The 17,207-nt window shown below is 39.7% G+C and overlaps 2 protein-coding genes across 3 annotated transcripts in view; both read left to right on the forward strand.

Annotated features, from left to right (window-relative positions):
• Positions 1–6,513, forward strand: part of LOC139456554 (sulfotransferase 1A3-like) — a 17,124-nt gene extending 10,611 nt beyond the window's left edge. Inside the window, exons 1-6 of one of the 2 annotated variants that reach the window (XM_071238335.1) lie at positions 1,919–2,023; positions 2,956–3,157; positions 3,737–4,063; positions 4,402–4,502; positions 5,043–5,187; positions 6,224–6,513. In XM_071238335.1, coding sequence (XP_071094436.1) covers positions 2,986–3,157; positions 3,737–4,063; positions 4,402–4,502; positions 5,043–5,187; positions 6,224–6,339 — 861 coding nt within the window. In that variant the 5' untranslated portion in view covers positions 1,919–2,023; positions 2,956–2,985 and the 3' untranslated portion in view covers positions 6,340–6,513. Of the gene's footprint in view, positions 1–1,918; positions 2,024–2,955; positions 3,158–3,736; positions 4,064–4,401; positions 4,503–5,042; positions 5,188–6,223 lie in introns of those variants that run through there. The other variant, XM_071238336.1, reaches the window with a different exon arrangement.
• An 8,793-nt stretch (positions 6,514–15,306) lies between these two features.
• On the forward strand, positions 15,307–16,938 carry LOC139455140 (sulfotransferase 1A1-like). Its single transcript, XM_071236695.1, has 3 exons — positions 15,307–15,462; positions 16,090–16,240; positions 16,826–16,938. Exons 1-3 carry the CDS (start codon positions 15,307–15,309, stop codon positions 16,936–16,938), a joined length of 420 nt encoding a protein of 139 aa, XP_071092796.1.
• The last annotated feature ends 269 nt before the right edge of the window (positions 16,939–17,207 follow it).

The raw sequence follows: 17,207 nt of genomic DNA on the forward strand, positions 1-17,207 counted from the left end.
TTTGGACCGCAAGAGGGAGCTGTTCCATGACAACGCCCGGCCTCATACAGCACGTACAACAGTAAATTTCCTTGTTAATGAGAACATCAATGTCCTCCCATGGCCGTCCAAATCGCCGGATCTCATCCCGATTGAACATTTGTGGGACGAGCTTGATCAACGGGTCCATCAACGTCACCAGCGTCCCCACACACTGGCACAACTTTCCAACGCCTTACAGGAGGAATGGCGAAGAATTCCCCACGAAAGATCCGACTACTTGTGCAATCTGTACCAAAGAGGTGTCGAGCAGTGACGGCTGCAAGAGGTGGTGTGACCAGGTACTGAACAAAACGCCCTCTTGCGGCTCCACATGTGTAATGACTGAACTGGATTAATGCTGACAATGACGACAATGCTTTTGTCGATCACTGTGTCTAATTTCATTTGATTGTGTTCCCGCATTTTTTGTGTGGATACTTTTACATCCGCTTAATAAATATCCTTATTTCTTAACCATGCGTTTCTTTATTTGAAGAGTGTATTTATTCCTAAAAGCACAATATTTTTTAATGGAATGTTCATTTCTATGCCATCTGAACTGTCGAAGTGCCCTCCTGCAGGCACGCTTAGCAGATCTACATTCACCATTTAATATTATTATATTGGGTGTGTTGTGTATATTTGACACACAACTTTTTATACAATCACCTGATTCTAAAACTATTTTTACAAAATCGTTTAACTCTTTATCTTCATTCTCATCAACACCTAACAACAGACGATCTAATAACTTAGTGGAAAATGTACTTATTATAATGTACATTACTTATTCCCCGCTGCTGGTCTTCTACGTCATCGCCATATTTACAACTTAGTTCCACAGGAAAATGATCACAGTCTTATCTTTCACCCACTTTCAACATAGATGTGTGTGAAAACATTTCATAGAGCAGATGAAGCAACCGTTAACACAGCTGCCCTGCCTACTGACGTACGTATATTCACTATTTGTGTCACCCTCCATTCGACCGTTCACAATACAGACGTCAAAAACATCACATAGGTTTAACAGCCTGCGGCAGAATCTGTTCACACTCGTATCTTGTGAAGTTATATCCTCAAATGGCGGGGTGGTATCCGCTGGAAAAGATCACCTCTTTTCTGTATGATGTGTGGGTTAAAGTCTCTATAGTTATTCTTTTTATCACAACGAGCGTTCATGTCTCCACAAAACATAATATGACAATCTGATATATCGGGTAATAAATCACATAAAAACAACCCCAGCTGGTCTATTATGCACTATGCACTAGCACTAGCACTATTATGACTTATTATCATAATAAGTAGATCCTTGTGGAGGACATATACACAAACTAGAACAATATCAAAATCAATTTTAAGAATATTTTTTTTTATATATCTTGAGACAAACGACATTATCTAAGTTGGTGACACGATGACCTAATAGTGTACACAGATTCTGACAGGAAGGTCTCAGCTTGTGTCAATAACTAGGTACGAACAGCATGTGATAGGGTTTGATGCGGTTTCTCCACATACCTTTGGTTTGTACGAGAAGCATGTGTGTGGGCCGCAAATCTCGTCGTGTGACTCAGCAGTCTGATGAAACACATTACATTGTTGCCATACAAACAAAATAAGACTACATTTAGGGTATTAGATGCATTATTGTGTGTCAGTTGTCCTTTTGTACTTTACATTCTGTGTTCGAGAAAACAGGTAGCCGAATGTTTAGACAACATCACCGAATATTGTGTGGAAGAAGTCACGATGACCTAATGGTGTACACAGATATGACAGAAAGGTCTCAGTTTGTGTCAGTAACTAGGTACGAACAGCATGTGATAGGGTGGCAAAGTTCGCATTTTCAGTGACGCAACAGTCAGATATGAAAACTGCTACGATAAGAAAGTATATTTAAGGGGTTGGTCGTCCAGTGTTGAGTTTATGTTGTGTTCTGGTGTGTAACGTAACGCATGTTACTCTTCTTGACCAACTGGTAAATTAAAGTGGTACGGTAAGTTCAATATTATTTCACTTATACAGCTACCTTCTGGCACGTTCGTGTTGGTGCTTGTACTAGGTGCCAGGCATATACCGGTTTTGTAGTGTTTGCTCAATGAGATACCATGCCATAGTTTAATATAGATTCGCAAGAGATATAGATACATCATTCTGACTCATCGCCAGACAGGGTAACAGCACATTTTATACCTTATAGATAATGTATTTTGCTATTATGCGGTCAGGGATCGGTCTCAGATTTACCTCCCCCCGGGCACATGCTCTTTCAACGAGTCAGTCAGGGAGTCGTAAGAGAAAAACTCTCTTTCCAGTATGGAAACTACATGCGTCCACACATGTTCGCGTGTCTCCTGAATCTGTGTCTGTCAATGTGAACTGCAGTCGAAAGCATTCGCGGTTGTGATGTGTCTGCTCAAAACTGATTATGTCCTCAACAGCCCACGGTTGTTAATTGTACGTCATATGTCATATTCACTCAGTCTATGCTTTATAGTGCACATCATATGGCAGGTTCCTTACCGTCATATTGACAATAGTCCACAGCTTTTAATGCACATCATGTATGAGGTTCCTCCACTTCACCCAGGCATAACGAGTTATCGTTTTAACTTCAAGGATGTTCCTGTTCCGTGGGCATTCCGGCTAAGAATTGGCCCCCATCAACATATGCTTGGCGTAAGATGCGATATGATGTATTGAGTGATCCGGCTTGGCGACTTGGTTCGTGGCGTGTCATCGTACCCCAACGGTGTTGATAGTTGATCTCAATATCAATCACTGGATTGCATGGTCCAGATTGGCCGAATGCCTAGATCTACCGGTTTACTTATATCGTTTCCGGTTTATCTCCAATGCAATATAATCATAAACAACACCCTAAATATACTTCAGTATCCGATTTAAGTAATTTATAACCACATTCAGGAGTGAAGAAACTTAAGACCTGCAGTCGCCATGGAGTTGATACATGTAGCCGATGATGGTGGAGATGAGTTGGCGATGTTAAGCTACAATGGCCGCAAATACCCAAATTTCCCCGGATGTATGGAGAAAAACGTGCTGGAGACATTATCATCTGCTGAAATCCGCTCTGATGATATTCTAGTGTGTACTTTTCCAAAGTCAGGTATGTAGACTGTACCTATCAATACAGAATTATAATTATGCCAAAATCTTCCTCAGGTCAGGAATCACATTTTGCTTACAATCTCTGGTCTACATCAAGATAATCTGAAAATGTGAGAACCAACCTGACTTCATTGGATGTTTCTCTTTGTTTTGGGGGAGGGGATATGGTAGGAAAAGCATCAGGTCGTTATTCATTATATAGTGAGTGAGTGAATGAGTATGGTTTTACGCCGATTGTAGCAATATTCCAGCAATATTACGGCGTGAGACACCAGAAAGGTGCTTCACACATTGTACCCATTTCGGGAATCAAACCCGGGTCTTCGGCGTGACGAGCGAACGCTTTAACCACTAGGCTACCCAACCGCCCATCATTATATTGTGACAGGATACATGTATTTTACAGTATATGACTGGTCGTTCAACACAAATGCGATCTCATCCCAAAACAAATACGAACTTTGCTCTGTTCCATTAATATCACATTAGTAGTAATAAATAATATGTGTCAAGTACAAGGAAAAAATGGAATCTATTTTTCCCAAGCCATGAAGGCCTCTGTGGTGTTTCTATGCAGGCACTCACTGGGTCTACGAGATGGTTCGCCTGCTGTCGGCGGGACAACTCGAACATGATGAAGTTGCCAAAGGATTTAACTTGATGGAAAATTGCAACGTTGATGACTACTACAAAGATGTCCCTTCTCCTAGAATCCTGAACACTCACGTGAGTTTCAACGAACTTCCAGAGCAAGTTAAGGTAAAGAAACCTAGGATCCTGTACGTGACAAGGAACCCCAAGGACGTGACTGTTTCTTATTACAACCATGCGAAGAAACTATCGAAGGCCTACAAATACACTGGAGAGTGGAAGAATTTCGTCCGACCCTCACTGGAGGGGAAGTGTGAGTGCTTTTCGTATTTTTCTTTGGTCACACAATGGCAAACATGTACTGCAGGTGATGATCAATATTTTCTTCTTGCATATCAAGCATACTTTAAATAACAGTTCTACCATCCGTTGGCTGTGCCAGAGTACATTGATCCCAAATCGGCCATGACTGTCATCCTTGATTTATCTGCACCATTTGCTTGGTCGTAGCTTTTATCGAGGAAGTTGACCTCTTCGACCTCGTCACTTTGGGCTTTCGTCCGACATTTCTGACACAACATAGGCCCAACCGCTTTACTATACGATTTATTTCTGACAATGGATTTGTGACCAGTGTGTACCTTATTTCAGTTGACTACGGTTCCTGGTTCGACTATGTGAAGGATTGGGAGGAGGTGAAGAAAACCACTGACGTCCCAATACTGACGATTAACTATGAAGACATGCAAGAGGTACATGGTTTTGTTATTCTTCTGTTGTTTACAAATGATAGTGTTGAGTGTGATGTTCATTGTAGGGGAAATGGGCTTGATGCCATGTGGATAAACCTCTTCACATCAATGTCCCCGATTCGAATCCACAAATAAGTACATTGCATGAAGTCCATTCATGTTGGTCTAAGTTGCTGAAACATCGATAAAAGCGGCATACAACTCATCTCACTTACTAACGCATTACTTTGGCGTCTGCAAAGCATATTTCGTGACCATGTGAGCCAAGTTTAGTTACTTCATTGTAACATGATCATGAAAGTTAAATGTGACATGAGCAGGCACGTTATCTAGTGTTGATGTAGTCTGTTTGTACAACTCAACGAACGTTCATGTTTATCGTTTCGTGAGTTCAGTATGTAAATGTGTTTATAATGACGAGTGTTCATGGGTATCGTTTCGTGTGTTCAGTATATTAATGTGTTTAAAATGTCGTGTGTTCATGTTCAGGCTTTTGGTCTTTCTGGATATGATTGATGTTTATGTTTTACATGTTCAAAGAATGTATTCCGCGAGATGAAAAAAGTGGCAGCCTTCCTTGGAATTAAGAGGCGTGATGAGTTTGTGAAGGAAGTGTGTGATCAGTGCAGCTTCGCCTCCATGCAGAAAAGCAAGTCACCCATGTCCAAGGTCATGTATAGAAAGGGTGAGCATTTATCTCCCAGTGCGCTAAGTCAGATGGAATATCTAGAAAGTGTGAGTATGAATCTCACAGTACCCTCTGTGGAATGGAATATGTAGAAAATGTGATTGTTGGTTGCCCAGTGGAATCAGAATTCGAGAAAAGGTTATGTTTGAAATGTGATCCAGTGCGTTCGGTGCAATGTAATATCTAGAAACTTTTAGACAGGGTTGCTTTTTGTCACTAATAGTCATTTATATATTAGGCAAGGGTGGGAAAGAGGGTAGGGATTACTTGACATCGAAGAAAGGCATGGTAGCACTGCACAGCACTGCTGCCATAAGGTGAGGGGGTCCTTTGTTCAGTAACTGTAAAACAACCGTGACCACTTGACTATTCACGAGAATTCCCTGAGCAATTCAGGAAGCTTATAGTTATATATATGATTGCTGCAAGATGCGGATACGCTGTATTTTTTGCAATGATGAAGGGATTAACAAGGGTGATTAGATGTCGTGAATGGATGACTCACGGGGTATTAATGATAATGATAATTATATATATACATATACATACAAGTGTATATATATATACATATATACACTTGTATAGCACTAACATTGACACAGTAACGCATGCTCTGCGCGCTTGTTGGAAGAGTCGTAAAAAGTTAAGGGGAAACGTTTTGAACTGTCTCCTAAAAAACGATGACTTTGGGATTGTTTTATTTCAAGTGATAGATCATTCCATATCTTTTACCAATTACCATATTGTGTTTGATTATTAATGTTGGACGAGAAGATAAAACGTTAGACGAGATTAGCTCTAGTACTATCAGTTTCACTTGCCTTTGTCCGTATATTTGTTGTCATGCTCTTTATATAAGCATGGGAACGATTTGTGATGGTTATTTAAAGGAAGCAATGCTACATTCCCATAGAGAGACTAACATCATAGATACCAGCAACCTGGTGGTTTCTTTTGCATATCGTACATATCAAAAGTACAGCATTACAATATTCTACCATTTGATTCAAGCATTGACTTTTGTTTTTGTCAGGTGAGGTTGGCGACTGGAAGAATTGGTTCACTGTCGCTCAAAATGAGTGGTGTGACCATCTATTCAAGGAGAAGATGAAGGATTGTCCTTTGGAGTTCAGATATTCATTGAAATAATGGTGTTGTGGACTAGAGAGAGTAGGCAGATTGAATAGCGCGGCATTGCGGGTGGACGACACATGAAGACCAGTGTTATCCACAATTAGGTGCTCTCTTTGTGAAAGAATATATTATTTCATTGCCAATCATTGTCTATGTATGTACTTTAATGTGAACTGTGACCACAATAAAAGGAATGAAACATTATATCTGCATTTGTCTGCAATCACGCTTCAGCAACAAAAACAAAACAACTCGCTGACAATTGGTTGGACAAACGCCAATGGTGTTTTGAGCATAGAAACTGAGTGAATCGCCGAAGGTCTTGTGTAATCATTTCAGATGAGTCCACGTTCACATTCGTCATGTGAAGGTCGACGTAAGGCATTGGGGGGTGGGTATGTGTCGGGATCACCAGAACACCGCTGCGTATGGTCCATCCAAAAAGGTACCTGAACTGGTGAGAAGACGGTAATGCTTGTGCCCACCGAGCACGTATCGTTACTGACTTCCTCCAGCGGAGAGGTGTGGTGGTGCCCACTAAGATGCCATGAGAGTGTGTGTGTGTGTTTGTGTGTGTGTGTGTTTGTGTGTGTTTGTCTGTGTTTGTGTGCAGGATATTATGGGTCATGCATACACGTAATCATCAGCCACCAGGGCCAAATTCTTACATTAGGTATTTCGGAGGAAATTGTTATTCGAGTTGTTCGAATAGACTAAATACCATGTATTACTGGATTTGGTGTTCAGACCCTGGTCTGTCTGGTTCAGACTCAGTTGTTTACACGTTGCAGTGACATAGCTGGAACATTACTCACTATATTGAACAACAATCACTCCCTCCATTCTACAATGTTAACTTTGGCTGAACCATGCATGCAAATCGTTTAATATGCACCGAATTGAGGAGGGTTGTAAATGATGGACATAGATTTTATCATGAGTGAATCACTCCGTATAATACAGAATCGAACCCGGGTCTTCGGCGTGACGAGCGAACGCTTTAACCACTAGACTACCCGACCGGCACGAATGCAGAACTGAATGCAGTTAGACATGTCAAGCTCAACAACATAAGGCTTTCGGGTTTGGATACATAGCTGTGCCGTATGATGGTGAACCAACTTAAAACTTAAATAAATCCCCAAACAATACCAATCCGAGTTGTATTTCATAATCTTAGAGGATAGGATTCTCATCTCATAATGCAAGCTATCTCAAAGACTGATGGCGGCTTAAGATGTATTCTTCATAACATGGAATGATATATATCATGCTCTTTGACTAAAAAAATACATTATACAGACAAGGATGGAAAAGCGAGAGCAAAACAAAGTAATGGGCTCAGATTCATAGATAGCGTAGTTTCTGTTATCTTCTCTGGACAGTTAAGCTAATGCCAACAATCCTGATGACATTGCTTTAACGAACCAATACACCGATCAGTTATCTCGACATTTGTTGCTGAGAAAAGGTATATATCCTAACGAATATATGGATGATTGGTCGAGTTTGATGAAACTAAATTACCATCTGTTGAATAATTTTATATTAACATATAATTAGCCGCCATTGCATAGACATCGCCGACAACTATTTGGAGAAAAATGTACTTTCCAGTAATTAATATGTTGGCATATTGGTCTCACATATTATCACTACATTATCATAAGGTCTGAATCTCTCAATTCCTTTTCAAGGGTCAAGCTTGGGGTTGATATAACCAGATAACATTCTGATATCCGTTTATAAGACAGACTCAGACAGGGATTGTGGATGTCTGATATTTGTGATGATAGTATTGTAATAATGTAATGACGAGGTGTTCACATTGGAATCAAAGTTGTGTTGGTCGCTTACGCTATCTGAAAGTCCATCAATTTCACTAATGAAAGTATGGATGGATCTTAAAAGAATGATAAAAGGAAGTTAGCAGTCATTTCTAAACCTTATGATAGTTGTTATAAACTTTCTAATTGCATAATCGATGTAGAACAAAGAGTTTGTTATTTACTTTAGTATTAAATATATTATTTCTGAGTGAATGGAAATACGTCACAATCACAGTTCTTATTCTCAAGAATGACACTCTAAGGATCGCATAATTCTTGTATATGGTATTTACTCTATAGGCGAACATTCTTCCAAAAGTCTATTATTTCATGTACTTGTATAAACGTGTCAAATGTTTTCTTCACATACTTTTGGTTAGTTTGTACGAGAAGCATGTAAGTGGGCCGCAAAGCTCGTCGTGTGACTCAGCAGTCTGATGAAACACATTACATAGTTGCCATACTAACAAAATAAGACTACATTTAGGGTATTAGATGCATGATTGTGTGTCAGTTGTCCCTTTGTTCTTAGCATTCTGTGTTCAGGAACACTGGAAACCGAATGTTTAGACAACATGACCGAATATTGTGTGCAAGAAGACAGAAGTTCAAGTGGTTTTATCGTACTTAAGGCCTCCGGCCCATATACAAAGAGATAATATCCGTGAGTACAACACAGCTATAGAAATGTGCTGCATACAATACATATGCTGAGACAATGTTACAAAGTTGATGTACACAATTATTTTACGAAATGACTTCACGATACTATAAGATTCTTGTGCCGAGAAAGTGCCTGATGAACAAAAATACAAGAATACAAATTTGATAAACGCATTTGATTCAAGCATTGACTTTTGTTTTTGTCAGGTGAGGTTGGCGACTGGAAGAATTGGTTCACTGTCGCTCAAAATGAGTGGTGTGACCATCTCTTCAAGGAGAAGATAAAGGATTGTCCTTTGGAGTTCAGATATTCATTGAAATAATGGTGTTGTGGACTAGGGAGAGTCGGTAGAAATGGCTAGAGTAGTTTGAGTAGGCAAAGTGAATAGCGCGGCATTGCGGGTAGACTACACATGACTACCAGTGTTATCCACAATCGGGCGCTCTCTATGTAAAAAAATATAATATTTCATTGCCAATCATTGTCTATGTATGTACTTAAATATGAACTGTGACCATAATAAAAAGAATGAAACATTAGATCTGCATCTGTGTGTGTGTGTGTGTGTGTGTGTGTGTGTGTGTGTGTGTGTGTGTGTATGCATGATATTACGGGTCATGCACACAAATAATCATGAGCCACCAGGGCCAAATTCTTACCGTATTAATTTCGGGGGAAATTGTAATCTACGTGTGTTGCTCGAATAGACTAAGTACCATGTATTAATGGATTTGGTTTTCAGACTCTGGTCTGTCTGGTTCAGACTCAATTCAGACTCAGGTTGCAGTGATATAGCTGGAACATTACTCACTATGGTGTTAAACAGCAATCACTCCCTCCATTCTACAATATTAACTTTGGCTGAACCAGTGTCTACACTGTGATGAGCGAACACTTCAACCACTAGGCTTACCCAACCGCCCCTACTGGACATTGGAAGCATTAACGGAAGCACGTTACAATGTTAATCTGAAAGTAGATCTGCCGACACACCAAACGTCAGGTTCATTCAGGTCACGTTGGCAATAGTCAACAACTGAATAATACACACTATGTGTTAGGTCGACCATTTCATATTCGAGGAGATGGGCCAGCGCTGGGATGTTGTTGCAAAAATATTTTATAAATGCTTGAAAATACAATTTTGCCTCAGACTGTTGAAGAAAAGAAGAACTTGTCTGCCATGAGAAATACGTTGTTGCAATATGTTTTTTTCAAGAATATCTTTAGTAGTATGTTCATAGTATTATTTAAAAAATTATCTGGTTTATAGGAAGAGATAAATAAGATGGTTTACACCAGAGACCAAACTTGACATTTTTCGTTATATACATCATAGAATAGATGATACATGCGAATGCAGATGTAAATTTGTGCCAATAAATTATTAAGGAACCAGTATACCTGCAGCACGTTTAGTTTGGCGCAACATTTTTGTCGCCACGTGTATTTACGCAGCCTTTGTTTGGTACAACAGACTGCGTGACACAAGGCTGACAACCATGTTTTGTTTCACATTTTATGTCACTTGGTCATGTTTCTTCTGAGTTCAATCCATTTTACGTAAAAGTGTGACATTCCGTACTTTCTTTGATGACTCAGGAAAACAGTCATATGTTATGAGGACAAGTTGATAAGGACAAGGTTAAGGGGCCAGCTAAGCAACAGTGACGGACATTGCGGCAAAATGTAAGGAAGTTAACTCAAATACTGTGATGAAAGTCAAGGGTAATAAACTAGTTACACGGTATAAGGTATAGTCTCATTCTGTCTACATATGGTCCAGACCTCCCAAGCAGACCAGACAAGCAGCCTATGCAGCTCTGGGTATGATCCAGCTCTTTGTATGATCAGCTCAGTACAGTACAGATTATCACATACATAAATATTTTTAAAATGACAACTATTACACAACGACACAATATAAAACGGGCTTTATATGATTAGATTGTCAACGTGCAATGTTTGGCCTCCATACTTAACATCGCTGGCACTTCCCTTTATTATATAAAAGACCGCACTATCGGCATGGCTAAACCGTGGTTGCAAACAGTCGGTGACTGTAAGAACTGGTTCCCTGTGGCCCAGAGCGAGTGGTTCCATCTGCTCTACCAGGAGAAGTTGGCAAACTGTCACCTTAAGTACTGACAGTGTACTTAAAGCGAACCCACGATCATAGGATCAGGAACGCCTTACAAACGCAACGCGAATTGTGACGCCTTACACGCCTGTGCCACCAGTGCCGGAGGAAGAAACCATTAAAATGGTAAATTATTATGATGCCATATTTGCGAGACGAAAAATCATGCTTCGTATGCATGTTGACGAGTGGTAAATTCAAAGCTAAATTGTCTGCTGAGTCCGACATCTCTGCTTTACAAGCTTAAGTATGTTGGGGTTTTAAGGTTTTAAGCCGCTTTTAGCAATAATCCAACTATTTCACACTGGATACTGAACGAGTTCTTATTTCCTTGTATGCTTATGTATATTAAACTGTAGTTTCCCTTGGGTTTTGTAGTTACCTTTTCGGCGGAAATTTATAAACCATTTGGACCTCTAGTGTAAATGAACAGCTTCTTAAAGTGTATCGCTGCATCTTATTATGGTGGTCTTATTACTTAGGATCGTTACGATGCTAGTCCCTGGTTTCAGATTAACATTTGTTAAAATGCACACTCAGCCCTGGCTTGTGACACAGCTGTTTACCATTAACCGGGTGACCCACACAGTTGTAGTTTTGATCAGTACATAGTCCAACTGCTATGTTATAACAATCACGATGTGTGAGGATGTTGATCGTTCGTTGGTAAGTAGCTCTTGTGTTATCAACAGCGTGTATTTTTTCCCTTTTGGACAATTCTAGCATTGATGGAAGTTCTTGCAATGTGAAACCGAGGGTAGATCATGTTGATATTAGTACACAACTGCTTATAAACCTTGTTTTAAATCAAGGCATTTCGATGTCTATACTGTACCATTTCAAAAGTTTTAATTTGAATTCTTGACGGATAATACCACCTTCAAATTTCAGATCACATACAATCACTGATTTCCTAACCCGTAAATGTATGATGTAATTGCCGCAAGCCCAAAGTATGAAAACGTCTTTTAACATCCATGCATATATTATCGTTGACCTTGTACCTGTTTGCTCGCATATCCGCCGCTCACTGAGGTGAGCTTCGTTGAGTCTGGTGGCAGCAGTTGGAGGGAATGTTTCGTCTTATCCTGTAATGTAGGCCACTGCACAGATCCGCTTCACTGTCGTCTGTATCGTGTTTTGACCCATAGGAGATACCAAATATCACTTTCCTTCCTTCGACGGGCTGAAGTAGATGCGTTTGCTCGTGTCAAAGAGAGTGGGCTGAAATATATAAATATAAAGAGTTATGGAATTCTGCCAAAGACGAACGATGCAGATGTGCAAACGAACCATCGTGCGTTTGTTATTGGAGTCTTTAAGATTGATTTTCAATTATCTAAGCCTACAATATCAGAAATAAGCACACTTTCTTGATAATTTTTTTACACAGATTCATCAAATGATTAGATCTACACACAACAGAAATTTGAAAAAGAAAGTTACATGAAAGCACATTTTGATTGAGAGATTTTATTAACTAACATAAAGTACTTGCAAGTTGTATTTTTTTTTCAATTTACCCTACTTAATAAATTTTCTGATAATCGGCATCATAAGTTACATGTTGTATTACTAAATCTTATAAGTGCATATTTTTTCTTATAAATGGTATTATTTAGGGAGGACTTACCAAACTGACTTTTGCTTTTCATATTGTGTACGGAAACAGCTTTCGGGGTTCTCGATACACTCATTGGCGCGGAACCCGTGAAGATTCCGGGATAGACTAGGTCTTCAGCAACCTATGCTTGCCGTAAAAGTGGCGACTATGCTTGTCGTAAAAGACGACTAACGGGATCGGGTGGTCAGGCTCGCTGACTTGGTTGATGCATGTCATCGGTCCCAATTGCGTGGATGTCAATCACTGGATTGTCTGGTCCAGACTCGTTTATTTACAGACCGCCGTAATATAGCTGGAATACTAGTGCGGCGTTAAACAACAAACCAACCAAATCATTGGCGCGGCGATTTGCGACCTCTGACTGCGCCAGGGTTGGTTTTAGACACATCCTCTATGTACTGCAAATATCGGCGTCTGTTATTGTCAATATGTGGCCCTCTTATCTGTAGGTTTACGTGAAGTTTCAGACTGCGATGTTCCTTCCCACCAGAAGGAAGTTAGTCCTAGCAAATCAGGCCACAATTAGATAAATATGGAAATGTGTTAGGTTCACTCAGGTTAAGTTAAGAATAGTCTACAACTGGGTAATACACACCATATGTCAGAGTCACTCAGGTCAGGTCTACATTAGCCCACAAATTGGCATTACACACCAAATGTTAGTATCTCTCAGGGCATGTTGACATTACTCACAGGCAGAGTAATACACGACATGTGTCTATCAAAAAACATGGAATTCGACATAACATCATAACATTCAATAGAGTATTTGGTTTGGTTGAAAATCATCAAAACACGTTAAAATGAATCTAGAGCTGCGCGTTACAAGCTTTTTAAGTGCTTGAGCTAATCATACAGACAGGGGGCGGTCGGGTAGCCTAGTAGTTAAAGCGTTCGCTCGTCACGCCGAAGACGCGGTTTCGATTCCCGACATTTGTACAATGTGTGAAGCCCATTTCTGGTGTCCCCCGCCGTGATATTGCTAGAATATTGCTAAAAGCGACGTAAAACCAAACTCACTCACTCACTCATACAGACAGGAGGAAACTGTTCCATCGCTGGAAAGAACATACTGGGATGGTACCATCCAGGCCGCAGTGACGGCCATTGGGGCGAATGTAAGGGAAGTAACTCAAATACTGTGGTGAAGGATAAAGGTGATAACGTCAGTAATATATTTGTATGTGGTATCACCTCTTTCTCTCTACATATCTGTTAAACGTTCCGCCAGCACATGTGCAGATATCAACCGAAGACCGGAGACGCTTTCGCTTTCGCAGCACTGTAAACAATCTATTTTTCCAGGTTAAAATATTCATAGTGGCATTTGAAATGGCAGGATATGTGACTGTACACTGTTGACCTAGATTAGGTCCATAATATGTTTCTAAAATTTAAAAAACGTCACGCACACAAATACACGTCACAGTTTTGTATTCTGAGGGAAAGTATCTATTATGCCATTAACTATTTTAGACAAAGCCTATGTACAATAAACGACATCTGAAAATAATGTACAACGAAATTATAGCCATTTGCTCATTTCATTAATTCCTCATTATCAATGTAATTATTCATTCGAATAACGGCTAGCTACATGGGAAGTTATATAACAGAACTGTCGGGTGTCTGCACTGTGTCCAAACACAAATGATTATTCCGAAAAGAATCCAGTAACTCTTTATTCGTGTCCGAAACGTCGTAGAAACCCTGAACCGAACCTCCATGTTGGATAGTGTTGCAAAATCAGTCGCGATGCCTATTTAACACTCATCTGCGATACAACAATCAACTGAATTCATCATAACATTAAGAATCAAATTAAAAATGATCTAAGTCACTAATACAAAAGGTCCAAATGAAATCAACTGAAATATATTCCAGTGTGAAACTAATCTCTGTATTCTGAAAATGTAAACAAAACGAATCTTCTTCTTGTACATGTTAACATTTTCTATGATATTGAGGGATGTAAGTGTCAGTGTGTTGCATACATAAGCTCATATTTTTGCAAAAATGCATGGATGATCGTCTCCAGAATTGAGGGGAATTATAAATAAAATAGGCCTACCTATTTGAAAAAACAATTTGGAAAAGTCAACAGACGTGACGCCATGACTGGCAAAATCAAGCACACTGACGTCGTTATTAGTCTGCCTTTCCTCGGAGTCTCAAGGATAGAATGGAATCATAAAAACAAATAGAACATGTTGATTTCAGATTACTTAACATCTTTCTATCTTTCTATTATCATCCTTCCTAAATTCAAATTCCTGCCGAAAATAGGGGGCACTGACTGTTATGTTATCTACTAGTTTTACCATTCCCCCCTTCCGGCAATATTCCATTGTGTTAACATTCCTACTTTGTCCGTTCTTACCAAGCATCCTTCTTCTTGTAATCCTTCTTCATCTGATAACAAAGGTCTTCTTCACTATAATTATTTTTTATCCATCTTTACACCATCCTTCATTAACACATCTTTTCATTGACCATTCTTACTACAAACATACTTCCTGTAAATACGTTTCATATCACCTTTTCCCAAACACCTCGTGCTCGTGACGCATTCGGAATTGTGCGTTTGACTTTTGTCAGATGTTTCTTGTGGTTGTGGAGAGGGTTCTGTCCATTTCATTCCCATGATCGCATTTCTTATCATTGGCTGACAACCTTTGATTTTTAGATTAATTGCCTTGGATACTGCAAAAATATGCATTCTAAAATGACGGTTGTACATGACCCAGGTCAGTGTAGAAAACTTCATATTGTTACAGTTATGTATGGATCATGGATGGACTATGTTAGTGACTGGGAGCAGGTGAAAAAGAGAAATCCTGATCTGCCTGTGTTGACTCTCTTCTACGAAGACCTCAAGCAGGTATGGCGGAGCAACACCCAAATACATGAAGTGGGTACGTTGGGAAATCCCATTAAACTGGTAAACGTGGCAAATCGAGAACACATTAAGTAGGTACGTCGTGGCAAAATGAGGACACATGAAGAAGGTGTGGGCAACAATTGGACACATAAAACAGGTATGTCGAGGGAATACCAAAAAGTATGTGTTGGCAAACCGTGAACAAATTAAGCAAGATCAGGACACATTAATTAGGTATAGCGAGGCAACACAGTAAGCAGGTGTGATAAAGCATCGCGTGAACACATTGAGCAAGTATGTCTCGGCATAGCGCAGACACAGGTGAATACATTAAGCAGGGATATGATGTGCAGCACGAGAGGACAATAGGCAGGTGTGGTGAGGCAACATGTGGACACATTAAGTAGGTTTGTTCGCAACAAATGTATAAAGGTATGAGAACTCATGGATACATATCAGGGTTGTAGGTAACCGTCGGATTTATCTTGTTATATGTTATGTGTCATATTGTGGCAATATTTTCTATGGTGAGTTATTTTGTGATGGTTTAAGTGTAGCGGAGAAACAATGAACAGGCCTTATGAAAGGATGTCGGAGATGTGTTAACTCGTCTTAATGTAATCCCAGGATCAGATGCGGGGGATGAGGAGGATGTGTGAGTTCCTTGGTGTAGAGAGAACGGATGACTTCCTGTCCAGAATCTGTGACAACACAACGCTGACGGCCATGAGGACTCTCAAAATAAATGCATTTTATGATGGAGCAGTGTTTAGAAAAGGTAAAGATAAATTGTAGAAACAAATATTGAAGTTCACCGAGAAATGCAACGCAAAAGTGAATTGAAAGTCGCATAGGGAGTATTTTAGCCTTTTGTGACAATAATGACAATACTTTTAAACAATAATGACTGATCTAAATCGTCGAGGGACAGTGGACTACTTCACATATTTACCTTTAAAACTAGTTTGACAAAGTTGAAATGACCATAATTACACAACGACACAGTATAAAAAGGACTATAAATTGTCAGCATCCAAAATGTTGCCACCATACCAGTACTGCTGTGTCTCCATCATGTCAAGCAGATATTTTACTTATTGCATCAGGCGAACATAGTCTCCTGCAGGATGCATGCTTCCTACCCTAACACAAGACTATGGATAAGGTTGCGATGGCCTTATGGTGGACTTATGTAAGTTAAGTTGCAACACATTTATGGCAATTTCGGGAGAGCGATTAAACTTTCCACATAAAATCGCCTGACGATCAGGGGTGGCTTCCTTTCACTATAGTTTAAAACAGAAGTAGTGACATGGCTCAGATTTAGTTGCAGGCTATGCTTACAACACTTGTTTTTTTCCAGGGGGAGTAGGTGACTGGAAGAACTGGTTCACTGTGGCCCAGAACGAGTGGTTTGATCAGCTCTACCAGGAGAATATGGCCGACTGTCATCTTCAGTTCAAATACACGCTGTGATTTACATACAATGTACTTTAGTCGAATAAAATCAGTTATCAGTGGGGATAACCTCAATGATTTTCCTAATCGATACACACATATTGTTATAAGGTTAAAAATGCATCTAGCTGCAATGAGGAGTTGCATTAGATATAGTTAGTTCGAAAGGAATCAATAGATAAAAGACATTTCACATTGATCACAAGTGTATTCTTGACATTTCATGTTTATCATTGGATTCGTTCCATGTTATCGTCAATTAGTTAATGAAACAAGCAAAGAGGCAA

This window comes from Haliotis cracherodii, unplaced genomic scaffold (assembly GCF_022045235.1).
Source record: "Haliotis cracherodii isolate W230 unplaced genomic scaffold, xgHalCrac1.p SCAF_11, whole genome shotgun sequence".
Lineage (NCBI taxonomy): Eukaryota > Metazoa > Mollusca > Gastropoda > Lepetellida > Haliotidae > Haliotis > Haliotis cracherodii.